Source organism: Macrobrachium rosenbergii, chromosome 34 (assembly GCF_040412425.1).
Source record: "Macrobrachium rosenbergii isolate ZJJX-2024 chromosome 34, ASM4041242v1, whole genome shotgun sequence".
NCBI lineage: Eukaryota > Metazoa > Arthropoda > Malacostraca > Decapoda > Palaemonidae > Macrobrachium > Macrobrachium rosenbergii.
Window position 1 is genome coordinate 1,848,889 of NC_089774.1, and position 19,395 is coordinate 1,868,283.

The window sequence follows — 19,395 nt, forward strand, 5'->3', positions numbered from 1 at the left end:
CTAAGAAATACAAGGGCGTCTGACATTCAGCGAGTGAGCTGGGTACCACTCGTGCGTTCGGGTCGTTTCGGCCGTAAGCACGTTTACGTGCAAAATGGGCGCCGTGTTTAGTACCAACCCCTTGGGGATGTACGTAAAACATGAAATAATAACGGTAAATACCATAAACAAAGCGGTAAATACCATAAACATAACGTCTTACATTGTTTTGGATGTTACGGCCGAAACGACCAGGACCGCCACACGCTATCTGAATTGGTGAGAGATTTTTGCCACTGAGTAAGGGAAGAATTTTCTGACATTCGAGTTATGGAGACCCTCTCTCAATCATCTGAATGGCACCGCTGCCAAAATATTGGCTGCAAGCAAAAGTCAGTTGGGTCAACTGCTGAGCTTTAGAAGGGGAATCTAGAGAAGACAGTAGGTCCGGGCTTCAGATAAAAGAATTGGTACTGATTGATTCAATCGCCTCAAGAACAGAAACAAAATAAGACACACCCAAAATATGACAGCAACATTGCAAACAGGGACTGAGAAGAAAAATGTAAGCTTAAGTAACAGAGACGAGAAAAAGCATTTACATTCTTGACAACGAAGCACCATCATTTGTTTTATAAGCAAATTTAGCATCTTGATGCTGAGGTCTCCGCAAACAGGTCCCTGGCAACGCGAACATCCAATGCAACGATACAGACAGGGACTATATTAAACTTTTTTGTTTGTTTTTATTTCGCATTTGTAGCATATGTATATTTAATTACTGTCCTGTGACTAGAACATTAGACTAGAAAAGAATATAATGTTGATGCAATGGTGTACAATGAATAAACATCCATATTGAATTGTGTTATATTGTGAATATAAAAATTATTGGTAATTCTGGATAAGTGTGTGTGTGTGATTGTAGCAAGTACATCAGAAATTATAAGCTCATTTAGACCTTAATGGTCATACAGAACAGATCTGACCAAAACAAAAGACATAAAACTTAGCTTATACATAACCAACTTGCCTTCAAAATTCAAATCTTAACAACTGACGAAAAAAAACAGGATCTCATTTTAGATTTCAGCCATTTATGAATAAGAATGCAGCCAAATTCTTCCCAAATAACCCTTTCTTTCTCTTCACAGACCAAAGGCCAAAAATAGAAGAGTGAAACTGATATTTGTGCAAGAAACCCATCCTACACAAGACCCAATGTCAGAACCACACTCTATCCAACCCCTTTTGACAGCCAGTGTGTACCTTGGGTGTATAACAGCGATGAAAAAGAGGACATTCTTCTAAACTTCTAATCATTTAAGTTTATTTTAATGTATTTTACTAAAATTCAGAAGAATTATCGTAAGAATATCCTATCTGGCATCACTGTGACAAGCTCAGGATAGCCCTCAGCTGGCAAGAAGGATTGGCAAGTGAATATCTGGCTGGTGATGTTGAAATTTCTCCTGGTTTGAATAATTTGCCTTCCGATGACTTAACTCGCAAATTCCTGGACTATGGCCCATGAAATTCCATTATATTGACAACTACAACTATTTCTGACAAAAGTACTATGGGCATGAGAGACTCTGGAAGTACAACTCCTATTGGCTGAGTGGTGGATCCAGTTCCAAGCGAATGACGAAGTGCCATTGACTGATGAGAGACGGAAAGGACTGGCGAAACACTGAAGGTCGTTTGACGATTGGTTCATTTGAATCAAGAGGTGGGAGGAGACTACGAAATGGACTGAAGGTCATTGACGATTGGTTCATTTGAAATAGAAGTGGGAGGAGACTACGAAATGGACTGAAGGTCATTGACGATTGGTTCATTTGAATCAGAAGTGGGAGGAGACTACGAGATGAAGGCTGAAGGAGACTATTGCGGTTTTGTTCGATTCCAAAGGTGAAATCTGCAGGCTATAAGTGCAACGGTCTCTTTGACTTCTTTTTCTAATGTGGTTCACCTCTCAACTGCAAGATAAAAAACACTAGATTAATATCAAATAAGAAAATATGTAATCAAAAGACATTGTTAAATATTTCAAAACTGTTTTAAAAGTTGCAAAGAAGGATAATGATAATGAAGAATGGTTAAAATTGACGTTAGACTCAATATCTTGACAATAGACATGTGGTAGAAGATTCTCAGAAAAATAATGTGTAATGTAGCCACCATAACAACATATTTGCTGCATAGTAATTCAATTTCAGGAGCTTCAGTGTGTGATACTCACAATGAATGAATGCTTTATGTACCATGAGCTCATTACTTCAAAACTGTGAGCTTCAACTAAACCATCAAGTTACAGTTCTAGACCATCAAAAAAAAAATGGTCAGAATGATTCATTCATAAATGTGAGGGTAAAAACTGAAGCAAAACAATTATAAAGGGACAGCAAAGTGTGAATACTGTGGCATTTGTTTGTCGAGTTTCTCAGCCATGGAGATTTGACACAGAGCATTTCCTCTCCGAGTGCCAAGAGAAGGAGGGTAATTACCCTTTTTCCAGGGTTCTTGAAGAGGAGTTTGTGCCTAATTCAAGTGGCATTTTAAAAAATGTACCCAATTTTAAAAAGTTTCCAGTTTTTATACAAAAATTTAAAAATGTAATAAGTGGAAGTGGTTAAAAAGCATGTCTGGACAGAATTCCGGTGACAGAAATGAGTGACTCAGCCAGGAGACTCAATCACGAGTTCCACCTCGGGTGTGCCAGGCTACATCAATATAGAACCGACGCTCGGCCGAGGAAGAAGAATTCGGTCTCACCTTGGGCGTCTGAGGGCGTGTGTGTGTCTTCTGACAGTGGTGCAGGGAACTACGAAGGCGTCTTCGGAGGTGCCCTCAGGAAGGAAGGGTCAACGGCTGCCACTTTCGCCGTCAGGAAGGCGTGCATACAGAAGAGCAGGTTTTGGAGATTGGTGGCGCATTCGAGCTCCTGTGAAATTTCAAGCAAAATTATGATCATCGTTTGATTACGGATTCATGTGCAATTCATATATATACTTTAATGTATGTATGTATGTATGTACACACACACACACTTTGTGTCCCGAAGATGTGTTAAAAATATGCAAAAGTACTTGGCACTCTGACGTTTCATTTTAAACTTTACCAGTGGCTTCAGCTAAAATATATATATATATATATATATATATATATATATATATATATATATATATATATATATATAAATATATATATATATATATGTATATATAAAACTGCATGTACTCAATAAATAACAAGTTAACTGGTAACTATTACTGGAACGCCAACAAAGAAAACCTAACATCTTACAATCTACCCTCAAAGGAAAAGACAAAAGAGATACAATGAAGACTAAAGGAAAAACCTGGACGAATCTTTGTAAGGCTCAGCTTCGTTTCCATCTCATAAGGAGACAGGTGTGGGCAAACAACGATTGTTTTATCTGGGTGAATGAAAAACTGTTCTATGCCTCTTATCTTTGCTTCTCTTTCCTACGCGTCGCCCTGAAATGCAGCCCTGGCAAAGGCCGGCAATAAGGCCCGAGAGAGAACTCACCTTGGTTTCAATTTCTTTGGTGTCGTTCTGGAAGTGCAGTTTGAGCTTTGTCTTGCTGTCGTCGGAGGAGCCCTTCAACTGGGAGAACTTGTATCGCCAGTGGTACTCCCTGGTCTCGGTGTCGTACAACGAGAACCCTCCCGACCAGTCCAGCGTCAGGCCCGAAGACCTCCCCGCTTGCGTCACTGCAAACGTTTTGCTCTGTGGAAACGACGTCAGGAACGTTTTACTCTGGGCAGACATTAATGTGGCTGAGTGAAGGTGGGTGAAGGTCAACAAGTACACTAGTAAATGAAAAAACAAGAAGAGCAACTGGTGATAAAAAGAGAAATGAAGACATACACACGAACACCACAGGATAACTGGACGAAAATATGGCAGCACAAAACAGTGAAAGTGAATGAAAAGATTAGGACACTGAAATAACGAAAAACCGCATATGTCAAGAGAAAATTTAATGAAGACAGCGAAACAAATCAATTGAGACAAAACAATTGAAAGATGACAAAAACAAATCGTTGCTGAATAAAGTGATAAGATAATCTAATAATAATAATAATAATAATTTTCCAACGCCAGAAAAGCTGAACAGCCAAGTGGGAAGTGATCAAGGGAAATGGACGGAATGTAAAAGAAAGCGATGCATTGAAGAACTTTTTCATATAATAAACAAGACAGAAGTACAAGACCCCCTTCAGAAGGACTGTACTGGCAAAAATCCGTCCACTCATTCTTCAGATATCCTGTAATCTTACTCAAACACCTGGTTAGTTGGAGTCAAAAACGTTTGCATCATCAAGTCTGTAACAGGGTCATAATTCTTTGGTCCAAAACTTTTTCATTCTAAAGTGTATAGTCATTTTGAAATATGAGAGGCATCACTGAACACGCATCCACTTATCAGGACCTGTAATATTTCACAATGACGCGGCAAGCTGGTGTCATTATGAAGTAGCATAACCGTAAATTGTCAAGTATGGTAATTTCCTATAATGAAAGAGAAGCGATGTGAATAATGAGGCAGCTTCACTCTCAAGTGTGAGGTTTGTAACGCCGTATTATGAGGTGTTGTAGCTCTCTGGTTCACGAAGCTGAAAACTTAAACTTTATAATCTGTCTTAGAACACCAACAAAAACCTTGTCCAAGTTTGAACAACAGTAAGTACTCCTAACTTAAATTAACAGGAAGTACTCCTAACTTAAATTAACAGCAAGAAACCTAACCTAACATAAAACAATTACAATAATCCTACCTTAATCTAATAAATTAATCAAAGTTAGGTTGGAATAGAATAGCAGATAAATGGGAAACAATAAAAGAGAATAAAAAGAAGCATATTTGATGTTTTAGAAAATGAAGTACAGAAGGCAGAACGACAGGGCAGACCCACCTGCAGCTCCTTCTTACCTGTGGTTGTTACGCTTTTCCTTTCTATTACTGACTTTGCTCTTGGGTTTTCAAACCCTTCGTCAAATATTTTTGATTCATTTTTTCATCTGATATTTTTTCCTGACACAGACACTCATATTAGTTAACATGGGCCAAGGTAGATAAGCCTTTTACTAAAGTGCTTCCTTGCAGTGTCATTACAATTAGAGAAAAACAAGAATTCAAAACAACCCCAAAAATATGGGAAGACAAACAATTTAACCAAACAATGGAAGTAAATCCTAGCTTAACAAAACAACGAAAAAAGTATTCCCAACTGACTCTCAAAGCAAGAGGTACTTCGAACGTCGTCTGCAAACAACAAGCACCTCTCACCCAGTCTCATAAAAAAAAGAGGAGCCTCGAATTAAATCCGAGCACAGCAACAGAGCTAACAAATGCACCTCACTTAATCAAGCCCCGGCCATGAGGACTCACTCACCCCGAGTCTGGTGACGGCGTTGTAGACGGCCCTATGCCAGGCGTTCTCTATCCTCAGCAGCTCCTGCCGGGTCTCCACGCTGAGGTACCTCGACTCCTGCATGGCCGTCTGCAGCAGGAAGCAGTGCTGTCTCTCGTCCACGTACTCGGACTCCTTGATGATTCGGAACATCGTCTGGTGCACCGCCCACACCGATGCCCTCTCCAGCCAGTCGTGGGTGTTTAGCTGCGGCAGACGAAATTATTATTATTATTATTTATAAATATCTCATAATCTCATGACTCACTAAAATGGTGATGAAATCCACTATGATGTTAGTGTAAATATATATTAAAAAATATTTATATATAAAACGAGAGCTTTCGAGAACCCGCTCGATTCTTCTCAACACAGAGAATCCAGCAGGTTGTTTTATATATGTGTGTGTGTATATATGTATATATATATATATATATATATATATATATATATATATATATATATATATTTACACTGACATCACTATGGATTTCTTTATTATTATTATTATTATTATTATTATTATTATTATTATTATTATTATTATTATTACTTCTGGCTGAAAGTGAGAATCGAGTAGCATCGAAATATTTATTCACTTTAAATGAATATACGTAACTAATAAAAATATCAACAATAAATAAATAAATACATTATCATCTCAACTCTATCTCTTAACAATCTCTTTCTCTTTACTGACTCTACTTTCTCTTGCTGGGACTGACGGAGGCTCTTTTTCACGGTTTTCATTCATCTTTGCCTTTCATTATCAATATTTAGCTAATTAATTTTTGTGTATGTGTTTCTGTTACTTAATTCGTCTGTGAGCCCTACGCCTCTTCCACGTGAATGTGTGGGCATTCAGAATAATAATAATAATAATAATAATAATAATAATAATAATAATAATAATAATAATAATAATTAATACATGCCCTCGGCTTTCACTCATGAGTCCTCGGTTCGATCCCGATGTGAGGTAGAAATCAATTTCAGTTGGACATGATTATTTATGATTTCCATCCAGTAATAATAATAATAATAATAATAATAATAATAATAATAATAATAATAATAATAATAATAATAATAATGATGGAGAAGTAAATTCACAGTTATGTATATGTACATATATTTATAACTGTGGATTTGCTTCTCAATTTTAAGACTCATGCTAATAATGAGTATTTTTAAATAATAATAATAATAATAATAATAATAATAGTAATAATAATATATAGTTAGAAATCATCATGAAAAAGGGAATACAAATACCATGTGACAAAAACAAAAGGGGTGAGAATTTCCCGTAGATTTCTCCCCCCACAGTAATTCACGGGTTTCCACTCCGCATAACATTAATTAGTCCATCCTCCCACCACAACGCACCCAAAAATGGATAAAAGAACAGAACTGATCTAAGAACTAATTTACGAGTCATATTTAAACCTCATCTAGAGCTTTAATCTCACTTTAATTAACAGTAGAATGAAGAACACATTTTCTCTCTCTGTGTGTAAAGACGAGCTACTCACGGGATTAAATTCTTTTCAGGTCCTCATAGAATCCCCTTTCAGAAGTCTAGATTAGGTTATGCCCGGCGCTACCACAGGGGCTCAACCGAAACAGATTACCATCTGAGGCAAACAATGGTTTTATTCTTTTCGTTACTTCCTTGTGTTGATGAAGTTCTCCTTGAGTGGGAAATTCTGAAGTGCGCTTTCCTACAAAGCGGTCCAGTCGGAAAGTTTACACCTAACCTAATCTAAACTGGTTTAGGAGGGGGGACGGGGGGCGAGGTTTATATTTCAGATTTCGAAATAAGACAAATTTCAAATAGGCTTTTTTTTTTAATATTAAATTTTGAATAAATTCCTTACACCCTATAACCTAACCTGAGAACAGCACAATGTAGATTCCAAAATAGCATAAATTCTAACTGGGCCGTTTTGCTGACTAATACCAAATTCTGAATAAAATTTTGACGTCTAAGCTAGTCTCTCGGACCCCATGCATTCTTATCTAACTTGATCTAAAATAGGACAAATTCCAACTGGGCCATTTTGTAAAATAATACCTAATTCTGAATTAATTATTGAACAAGGTAAACTGAACTGCCCTCAATGACTAAATAAAAGAAAAGGAATAATTCAGAAAAGGAAAGCGCGTCTAGATGTACCCTTAAGCAAGAGTACAGAGCACAGGCCAAGGCACGTGAATAAAGGTTATACGGTCACCACCGCGGTTTTAAAGTAATGAATGAGATTATCTTGGTAATTATTCTGCCCTAATAACCCGAAATGCGGTTAATCAAAGTGACGTTACGTTTCCAGAGAAGCGCTTATTATGACCCGTGATTATTTTTTCAGATAATTACTGTTTTGATGGGTATGTTGAACCATTTTTCCGTTTTGATTTTTGCGTCAAATGAAAGGTATTATTATTATTATTATTATTATTATTATTATTATTATTATTATTATTATTAAAGATACTCACAGCAGCACGAGTCTTCAAATGGAGAAATAAATCCATAGTTATGTATATGTACATTTATAGACTGAAAAGGGGAATTGTATAGATTCCCGAAAGCTCTCAGTACAGATCTATATGGAAATATATGTACATATACAAAACTAAAGGTTTGTTTCTCTATTATTATTATTATTATTATTATTATTATTTGCAAGTTAAATGCTGAGCTCATTAGTGGATAAAACGGAGAAAAGAATAGTAAAACAAAGGTTTAATTAGCAAATAAAAGGAGACATAATATGAAACACAAAAAAAAAAAAAAAAACACACAAACACAAACCTCCTATGATCAGTTTATCAAACGTCCGTGACCTCCTTTCAAATCTGTGACATTATTCCAGGGAACAAAACCGAGCAATAAAATAAAAACAAGCGTAACCACTCCAACACACAGAACCCACTTCCCCAATAAAAACGGACGGTCAAAAAACAAACTCCAAACACACACACACACACACACACACAGCAGCAGCAGAAATGTACAGGCTCGGGATTCCTGTAGTGGGTAAAATGTTTCTACCACATATTGTGAGAGACAACATACACACACATGCACACATACATCAGATGGAACCGTTCACATGTTAGGTCATGTTTCACCAGGGGCCTTGCTTATTCTTTCTCTCTCTCTCTCTCTCTCTCTCTCTCTCTCTCTCTCTCTCTCTCTCGTAGTGTGACAGAAGTGTTCCGGATTCACTTCTGGTCAACCCGTGTTCAGTCTCCCCCACCGAGGACAGGGTGAGGAAGGAATTTTATGGATGCTTTAAAAAAAATCCGGTTAGCCCCGTAGACGTAGTTGTTAGGCAGCTGTTGTTGGTTGCAAATGGGGGATACTGGTCGTCTTTGGAAGAAGGAGGGCCTCGACGAGGTATTCCTCATCCCACAAGAGGTGAAACCATTCATCACTCGTCCTTATTAACAAGCAAAATTAATGGACAAAACTGTAGGAATGAAGACCACTACTACTACTACTACTACTACTACTACTACTACTACTACTAATAATAATAATAAATAATAATGATAACTGCGAGATAAAAGCAAACAATTATATAAATACTATTATATACTAATACTAACAGTGTTTGCTAAGAAAAACGAAAGTATGCAGCTCCACCAGACACATTTGGGACTCATCAGTCCTTGGAAGGAGTATCAGACTGAATTCATTTCTACCTGTTGTAACGTCATCAGTTCCTACTATTCTACAAGTAATACTTTGGATGATGCTCTTGAGAGCTCATTAAGGACGTGTCACAAAGTGACAGCAAGAGGGAAAATCCTTGTAGATTCTCTTTGGATTTCAGCTACATACCCTTCTGCCTCTTACTTGTCATCCTTCTAACTGAGTCTTATAAAATGTCCTTCTTACTCACTTCTCCCATCTTTATTCTTTCCTCAGGAGAACATGTTAGAGGCTGCAGAAAGAGAGAGAGAGAGAGAGAGAGAGAGAGAGAGAGAGAGAGAGAGAGAGAGAGAGAGTCCTGTATTCCCAAAACACAACTTATTCTTAAACAGACGTTTATGCTGCTGGAAAAGACTGAAGGGTAAGTGACATGACATAATATGACATGTCCAGGACAATTTAAGGGCATGCCTAGCATGAAATTAAACGTATACTTTGAAAGATGACATTTCCCAAATGGAATATGATGGGTCCTTTTATACGAGTTATGACATTTTGGAAATGCTTTAGGATACGTTGAGGATTAAATCTGACATGTTACAGGACATTTTCAAGACATGTCTTATACGGAATATGGCACGTGCGGCCTCTTCGGAATACGACATCAGCATCATTGCTCATTTACTCTCTTCGGCTTATTTTGCGACACATCCCCGCTCAGAGGAGACTCCTAAGGTCTGTTGTAAGTTGACAGGCACTGCCTGTTGGGCGGAGGTTGCTGGCCCTACGCCCAAGGAGGCCCTTGTCACAGAAATGGGCAAAATGAATGATTATCAGACAAACAGGAAAGGCCGTAGAATCTAACTTCCCCCCTAAAAAAACACACACAAACTCACCCTCCCTCCCTCAGGACGTCGAATTCGACTCTGTCAACATAAACAAAGGGGAATGGCGGAAGCAGTCGAAAGTCCGGGAGCGCTTATATGCGATCCTCTCTCTCGTACGGAACAGACACGACCATAAACATGATTCGAACATGCAAGAGAGGGCGAGGCTTTTCCGGAATCAAAAGGATTGAGAGGGTTTGTTTCTCTCTCTCTCTCTCTCTCTCTCTCTCTCTCTCTCTCTCTCTCTCTCTCTCTCTCTCTCTCGTACACGCACTTCTGAGAGAGCACGGTTTGTTAATAAAAAAATAAGAATACGTGATCATTCGTCAAAGAAAATTACGCAGTTAGAAAGGTTTGAACCGAAGGCTCCTCCAACTCTTGCTGTTTGTATATGCATACGTATATGTATGTATGTGTATATATATGCGTTACACATCATAAATCAATACCAAAGTTATGAGTACATACACGGACCCTACATACAGATAGACTATCCAGCAAGACTATATATGTGAATCACTGAAATTCCTCAAAAAACTAATATATAACTCTGGATGATCATAGAAGGTCGCTTACAAGTCGCAAAACAATTCAGGATCATCACCAAAGACTCACTACAACTTACAAGAGATACTTTGGAACCATAAAAATGAAAATACACACATTGTGTAACTTACAAGTCAAAAGTAGGCAACAGGGAACCACTTCAACTCAGAAAATGCATTTTACCCACTGAACTCCCCAAATGCTCTGGCATCCTCATACTCACCGGAGGAGTGTCGAACATATATATATCCGTTCCCTTGAGGGCGATAAACTTGGGTTTCCAGTTCTGCCAGGGGAGGTTCTGATTGAGGACCCCTCGCAGACCCATCCCATGTACAGGACGTGTTCTGAAGCTGGGAAGCTGGAGTTGTAGAGCTTCATCTGCAACAGGAAGAGACGAGAGACTCGGGTTTATTATGGGTTATCTTCGTTACGCCAAAACGAGCACATTTAACTGCCTAAATAAGAGATAACAGAGGTAAGAGAGGGATAATGAGAGATGGCATGAAAAAATAAGTCTATGATAAAACACACAAATAATTTATTTATTTCAACTGTTTGCCTTCTTTCCCCCTGGAGGGGTAATGATAGCCTTTTGGTTGTCAGCAGGTTATTCTGGGGATGAGGTTACTGGCCCCATGCCCTTTCTTTGAGTCTCACGTAGCACAGCTGGCTGGGGCAGGCTGGCATCAAAACACTATATATATATATATATATATATATATATATATATATATATATATATATATATATATATATATATATATATATATATATATATATATATATATATATATATATATATATATATATATATAATATATATATGAGGCAAATAAAGTAGTAGGGTGCATACAAATGTCTCTGGAACCCAACCAAGGTCAGAAGTGTGAAGTGTGGATGTTAAATGCAATCCCATTTGAGAGGTATAAATGGCATAAAAAGAATTGAAAAGGTGAGAAATGTGGAGAAATGTATAAGTGAAAGGATGGAGTGGTGCATTCGAGATGGCTTGCACTTGTGGAAAGAATGGAAGATAACAAATGGTAACCAGTGTATAATTAATTAGAAGCGTTAGAAGTAGGGAAGGGAAGACCTCCAAAGTGCTGGTGAATGGCACAATGTGTGTAAAGGGTTTGAAGCATTGCTGATGCGACTTCTGTGTAAGTGTATGGACCAGGCAATGTTGTGGGAGTGTTCTGCACAAGAAGATAATCTATATTAAGAGTTGGTGTATGAATGTGGCTGTTACCGACGCGGTTTTTTAAAGCTATCTACCCTGTTAAAGGAAACTTTATATATATATATATATATATATATATATATATATATATATATATATATATATAAATATATATATGTAATATATATATATATATATATATATATATATATATATATATATATATATATATATATATATATATATATATATATATATATATATATATATATATATATATATATATATATATATATATATATATATATATATATATATATATATATATATATATATATATAAATATATGCATATACATACACATAAATGAACATTGAATGTATGCATATCTGTAAGTATCAAGACACCTAAGTTAACGAGACTCCGTTTCCAAACGCACATGCGGCCACGGTATCAATAAACATTAAAGAAACATGAAAGCAACTTGCTTTATGAATCCATAATCACGCAATGAAAACAGCATTAGCCACTTTTAATAACCTTCTACTGAATGTTTGATGACTTCACGTAAAATATACTTTACTCCCGTAAGGTTTAAGAACCACGCTTTTGAGAAGCATAACTTCAGTAGACAATAAAAAAAATAAAAAAAGGTATACATGAATTAGACAGAAAAAACTTGAGTATCTTGGCTTCATTTCTCGCATGATAAATCTGAAAAATTAACCCGAGGTAAACTATCACGGTTAGTTTAAACATTTTTGACAAACATCCGTATTCAAATATTGACTAATTACCCGACAGGCTTCATTGCTGCTTAATTGTTTTTTTTTTTTTGTTATCATCGAAACTCAAATATATATAATTTCACTAATTGCTAGAAAAGTTAATTTTCTATTTAGTCGATATTTTGAAAAATATCACCTTTCAAACATTTATCTTTCTGCTGAGAAATAACTTTGATTAAAACTTATTTTTTTGTTATTCCAAATTCAAACATCTGGCCAACATTAATGTTGTGATGCCTAATAGTTCTCACTGTATGAAACAAATGAGAAAAACTTTTAAAAATACAAAATAAAAAGTATACGACAAAACTTGCAAAAAGGAAGATTGAAAGTATCAACAAACAGATTTGAAAATAAAAACAAAAAACAACTTGACAACCCGAAATAATGAAACTCATTTTTAAAACTCAAGAAATGACAATAAATATCAAATCATGATGTAAATGAAAAAGAATAAGATATAAAAGAAAGTGAGAGAAGAAAGACCAAAGTACTTGATAAACAGAAAATAGAAGATGAAAAGATAAAATATTTAAACAGAATAAAAAAAAATCCGACAAAATAATAAGAGCGGGGTTTCGCTCGTAAGGTTTCCATTGATAATTAATGACGCTTCTTGCAACGTTGTCAGGACCTTCTCTGTCGAGTCAACAAACGTTCTGGAAGAAAGCAATTAAAAACGTTCCTTTACTTCACAAATATTTGACTTCATCGCGATGAAACGGAGTTGTTATCAATTTTCATTTTATATATGTTCTCAAAGCTTTTATATATGTGTATATATATATATATATATATATATATATATATATATATATATATATATATATATATATATATATATATATATATATATATATATATATATATATATATATATATATATATATATATATATATATATATATATATATATATAACCTAACAGTAAAGCAACTGCAATAGACAGGTAAACCTTACCATTTCCCCGGCGCCTTACCTGTAGATTGGTGAGACCAATGATGTTGTTGGTGATGTGTTTGATCCACTGGGAGAGCATGGCCGCGTCCTCGCAGTGGACGACCCCTGTGCTGATGCCGTTGATGCCCCGCACCTCGAAGGCCTGAGGTCGGAGCTTGTCCGTTCCGAAGATATACCGCGTGATGTAAGCCATCATCAGAGGCACTTGGGAAGGGGAGAAAGCGGTCGTTAGCATCGTTGGTGTTGTAGTTATAGCAAGCTAAAAATGTCATGGAAATGCTGGCAGCTTTTATAAGTCCGGTGTGGCGGTCAGTGGTCCACAACCTGATACAAATCACCAGACGATTATATAAATACAATGTTTATTTATCCATAAATTCCTGCCGTGCGCAATGGCAATACTCTACGGATAATGAACTCCACGCTTAAAATTGCCGTCGTCCAGCCTGCCTCTCTCTCTCTCTCTCTCTCTCATATGACCAAAGAGACAAACACACACCATTCAAATATTCCTGAGGAAACAGCAGAGAGGAGGACCACTCCTTGAGACACCTTTTCTCCAGAGAGAGTTTTCTACACCTTCCATCTCACACTTTCAAAAGGCGTCAGGGTGATTATGCCGGCGTCACCTCAAAGGGAAGTGCACAAAAGGTGGTAAAAATACATCTCATCTTCCATAAGAGAAATGAATTTCATTCCTCTTCCGTCCTCTTTCATGCCGTCCTATTCCCTCTCTCTCTCTCTCTCTCTCTCTCTCTCTCTCTCTCTCTCTCTCTCTCAGAACGGTGCTTTTTTTTTCATATGTAAATGTAACCTGGCGCGTATCAGACTTAATGCGTCTGGCTGGCGATGAAAAATTGCTGGGTAAAGACATTTTTAAATAAATGAACCCATTTTGATAACTACAATAAATCATGTGTGACGAATATTTACTGAAGGTGCAAAATATAAATCAAATAACTGAGTATTCAAAATATCTTAACTATTAAAAACTTATAAATTGTTGGCCAGCTTCAAATCTGACTCGGGTGCTGGACTTTATCCATATGTCTGCAAGCAGTGCATTCTGTTGGTTTCTGCTAAAGCAGATGCAGTGACACAGGTCGCGCTTAGGGACTTTCGTTCCTCTACCATTACAGTTTGGTTCAAGCCCACTCATTAGGCCTCTCTGTGACCCACTGCCACTCAGACCTTACAAGGTATGTTATAGGTTTCACTTTACACAAGACAGAGGCGAGGAGGTAATATTTACCATTTAAATTTATAATGATAATAATCATCTCAATCTTGCGTTGATGTTTATCAACATTTATATTTAATTTTTGTTTATTTGTTTACTTGTATTTACTGAGATTTGTAAGGGCTACGCTCTGCACTGCAAATGAATGGTTTTACAGGCTTCTTTCAAGAGTTATACCTGCACAGTTTGAATGACAAAAATAACAGTTATGAGTAAAATCAACATATGACCTTGACAATTCAGTTAACTTGATATTTTTATGTAATGAGTAAAATCAACTTATGACCTGGACATTTCAATTAACTTGATATTTATATGAAATGAGTAAAATCAACTTGACCTGGACAATTCAGTTAACTTGATATTTATATGTAATGAGTAAAATCAACTTATGACCTTTCAATTAACATATTTATATGTAATGTTAAAATCAACTTGACCTGATATTTATTAACTGATATTTATATGTAATGAGTAAAATTAACTTATGACCTTGACAATTCAGTTAACTTGATATTTATATGTAATGAGTAAAATCAACTTATGACCTTGACAATTCAGTTAACTTGATATTTATATGTAATGAGTAAAATATTTATATTAGAGAAAAACTGGCTAATAATAATATAAAATTGACCTGTTACCTTGAAAATCAAGTCAAGGTCAGCAATACGGGATTCTGGTCTCAAGTGCACATGGGTGAGCATCTGTGCTATGTATTAGCAATAATAATAATGATAATGATAAATGTGACATTGAAAAAGAGGTCAAGGTCACGCAGACGGGGTCACCTACCTGTGACGACATCGACCCACTGCTTCTCGACCTTGGGTCCGTTGTTGGTGTTGTTGGTGGTGTCGTTCGTGTTGTTCGTCATGGCTTCGTTCCGACTGTTGTTGACTTTGTTGAGGTTGTTGGTGGTTGTGGTGGTGGGGGTGGTGGTGGAGGAGGAGTCGGTGGCGATGGTGCCGTTGTTGGAGACGAGGGAGGAGTCCGTCTGATTGCTGATCTTCGCCGAGAGGGGGTTGTGGGCGGCCGAGGGCGTCGTCGGGGTCGTCGGCATCGAAGGCGAGCGCCACCCGTCCTCCGGCCGGAGCTGGGAGGCTGTGCTGTCTGTCGTCGAACTGTTGTCTGCTCAACAGACAGTGGAAGGAAATGAAACAGACTTATTATAAAAGGCGCTGCTGTTGAGTAAACGAATCAGATGTTAAACGGCTGTTTTCTGTTAATGGAATCACAGCAGGCAGTAAGGAAAGCGTTCTGTGAAGGCGATGAATGCGGACATTCAAAGTCTGTTGTCTGTAAACCGAATTAAACCACACATCAATAACTGGCAGCTAAACAGACGTGAAAAAATAATGAAATCAGCCGTTGAAAGTCTGTGGACAGAATGAAAGCACCAACCTGCTGTCTGTGAACTGAACACAAGCATCAATAGAAACTCAAATGGTAAGAAATTGCTTTCAGGTGAATGTAATCAAATCAGGCCTTGCATGGATAAAAAAAAAAGTTGTCTGTCAAATCAGGTATTGGAATTCTGTTGCTCGTGAACAGAATCAAATCTCGCTGCTCAAGTTATGGAAAGTGATGTCTGCAAAATTTAAGGCAAAATTTAAAGCGTCATACAGCACTGCCTAGTCTCTGTTGGTTAGGTAATTCCAGAGGTCCATATCAGGCCTCTTCTCCGTTTCAATACCACACGTGAACTTTGCAAGTCTGTGGTCGTTCAAATCTCTTCCATATGAGGGTCTGCAAGATAAAATAAAAATAATATTCCATATCCATTTGCCTTTTCCCAATGAAGATATGTCTCCAGAGCCTTCCAGTCCTCTGCAAGTGTTCTGGGATGAGGTTACTGGCCCCATGCCCTTTCCCACTATGGGTGGAACTCACCAAAGTCGTCTAACTACCAGGGATATGTTTTGTTGTTTAGGTTCATAAGCGTACAAAGGAATTTTAACTGATTTGGTAAAAAAAAATTCGGGTCCGTTCTGGAACTGAACCCGGAACCTCTCTTTGGCGCGGCAAATGGACTATCTGCTTGACTATGAGTGCCTAAAATAATAATAATAATAATAATAATAATAATAATAATAATAATAATAATAATAATAACCTGAGTGGATCATTCTTGTTTGTCTGCCCCGGGTGAGGGCGGGGGCGGGGTAGGTAGGGGATCGGGAGGGTAAGGGAGACATGACACATCCACCCTCCTCCTGCAAACCTGTTTTTCCGCCTCAGGTGGGGGCGGGGTAGGTAGGGGATTGGGAGGGTAGGGGAGACATGACACATCCACCCTCCTCCTGCAAACCTGTTTTTCCGCCCAGGGTGGGGGCGGGGTAGGTAGGAGTGCGGGAAGGTACGGGAGACATGACGGGCAGAGCCGGGTTCCAGCGCAGCGTAGCATGCGCCATCAAGCTCGTAATAATAATAATAAACCAGTGAAGTGTCCCTTTCATTTGCAGACATGAACATGATGAATGAGCCAGAGACTTTCGTAAAATCAAGCAGGCATTACTTGTAAATCCTTCCGCTTACAATACTGTTCCGGGCCTACAAAGCCGTTCCTGTAATGGCAGGGAGAGAGAGACAATGACCGCACTCAAAGCTCAGCTCATCGTTTTCCAATACTCATTAGCTTCAGGTTTTATCGAGGAAGTGCGCTGGCCAAAACAGTGTCCAAAAATAAATTGTAACTTTGTCTCCTTTTGTTCTGGTGGCTTTTTGGCTGATTTTTTGTGGCTACGAATGTTGTGAACAAGAGGATCAACCAATTCACTCCTATAACTTTGGACTCTCTACGCTTCCTTGTGTTCCCTTGAAATGATTTATCCTATAAGAGATAGATGTCCCACCGGGTAATGAACAATCAATTTAATGAAAACATATTTATTGAAGCCCATTTCTTTCATTTCCTAAAATGTGCCTGTGTGGCGCACTGTCAACAATATAAAATGTTCTTTGCAGAGCCACTCCTTTATCCCCAGCTACAACGCTTTCTGACTTTTAACTTTCATCAGCCTCCTCTGGTTTCCTCCCACCTTAGCTGTCCAACTTCTTCAACTATATGTAATTCTGAATTTTTTTTAATTCTCATTTAAGAATAGATACTTCTACCAGCCTAGAAAAACTACATAATAATAATAATAATAATAATAATAATAATAATAATAATAATAATAATAATAATACCTCATTTAAATTTCAGGCAGTGATGACTGTAAAACGTTTTATGCATAAATAACCTTAATTAATGATAATGCCAAGATGTATATTCCAACCATCAGTGGCGCTTTTAAACTGATTAAAATAATTAGGGTAATCAGTTTCATTACAAAAAATGACCTCTCATTGAAATGAGATTTAAATACTTTTCGAAATTATTGTTCAGTCACTGTGCTTCAGCCAAAATCATTTTTAGAAAATAATGTTGTCCATTGAAAAAATAATCTTTTATCATTCCGCTGGGCCTCATTGTAACCCAGTGCCAAACACAACAGACTCAAACTATGAATTTCCAAACCTCACTTGCATGAATTTATAATGATTGGTTAAGAGGGGCGCTGATGCCCTAAGGCCCCATTATAAAGTAAGTGCCAGTTGCTACCTTATGACTAAAGGGACTTTCTTCAAATTTTTACCACTTATTATACGACTTATACTGAATGAAAGCAAGTGGGGAAATGAAGAAATTAGACTTCTAATTTCATAAATCTTGTAGTTGAAAAAAAGTGACGCCATTTTTCAAAAAATATGCAAAAAAATTGGAAATAATTATAAAATATAAGAAAAGATAATTTTTGAACAAATTTTGTTTCAAAAAGTCAGTGGTTAGAAAAATAAGTTTCTGTTTAAAGGGACAGTATTTCCTTTTCATGACTGTCTTCTCTCACTCTCTCTTTCTCTTTTGACTGTCAATAGCTGTCTTTTCGATACCTTAAATATAGCGACAATATGCACTGGTTCTCTCTGACATTTCCGTCTCACTGACTGTCTGTTTGTCTGTCTTCCCGTCTGTTGCTCTCTCTGTCCGTGATGGTATATGGTATATCATCCTTCCCTCTCCTCTTATAATAATGTCTGTCTGTCTGTCTGTCTGTTACACCTTTCTGTATGTACTCCAGGAAACAAAGTTACGAACTGACTCTGTGGTTGTCATTGTATCTGTATTCAATGGAATGAATTCATCTATTTCTCGGGCCTTAATGTCACCCAGTAACGTTTATGCCGTATTCCTAAAGGTGTTCTGTGAGTCACCACTGGGTCTGGTCAGTGACTGGATGGGTGATTATCAGCTGCAACTTGCAACAGAATGTAGGGGTCTTGTATTACAATGCTATATATAAAAAACTATAAATAAATTTTCCAACTTGCGATTTTTCCTCTTTTGACATGGGTGGCACCAGAAAGGTGCAATATTCCAGTTTCTCAGCTGCGATTTTGGGATGAGGGTGCTAGCCTCACACCCATTTCCTGATCCCAACATACCCTAGTACCCAATTACTCCTGGGTGGACTGAATGGATGGTTGGTGGTGAACCACAGATCTGGCAAACATGATCGAAATCTGTAGCCTTCAGTCATAGAGCCCATAAGGGAGGAGGGAGGCTACAGATACTGTTACGATGCCAGTTCTCAGCAATGCTTTACGGATGAGGTTGCTGGCCCACGACTTTCACCTTGGTAGCTGCGACCCATCAATGTCACG

General features: G+C 37.5%; 1 protein-coding gene across 1 annotated transcript in view; it reads right to left on the reverse strand.

Moving 5' to 3' along the window:
• Window positions 1-202: 202 nt before the first annotated feature.
• The window catches only part of Syn2 (Syntrophin-like 2), a 484,285-nt gene continuing 465,092 nt past the window's right edge, over window positions 203-19,395 (reverse strand). The window contains 8 exon segments of the mRNA XM_067133611.1: window positions 203-1,961; window positions 2,758-2,926; window positions 3,535-3,735; window positions 5,406-5,630; window positions 10,741-10,838; window positions 10,841-10,898; window positions 13,468-13,652; window positions 15,484-15,819. Coding sequence (XP_066989712.1) covers window positions 2,807-2,926; window positions 3,535-3,735; window positions 5,406-5,630; window positions 10,741-10,838; window positions 10,841-10,898; window positions 13,468-13,652; window positions 15,484-15,819 — 1,223 coding nt within the window. The 3' untranslated portion in view covers window positions 203-1,961; window positions 2,758-2,806.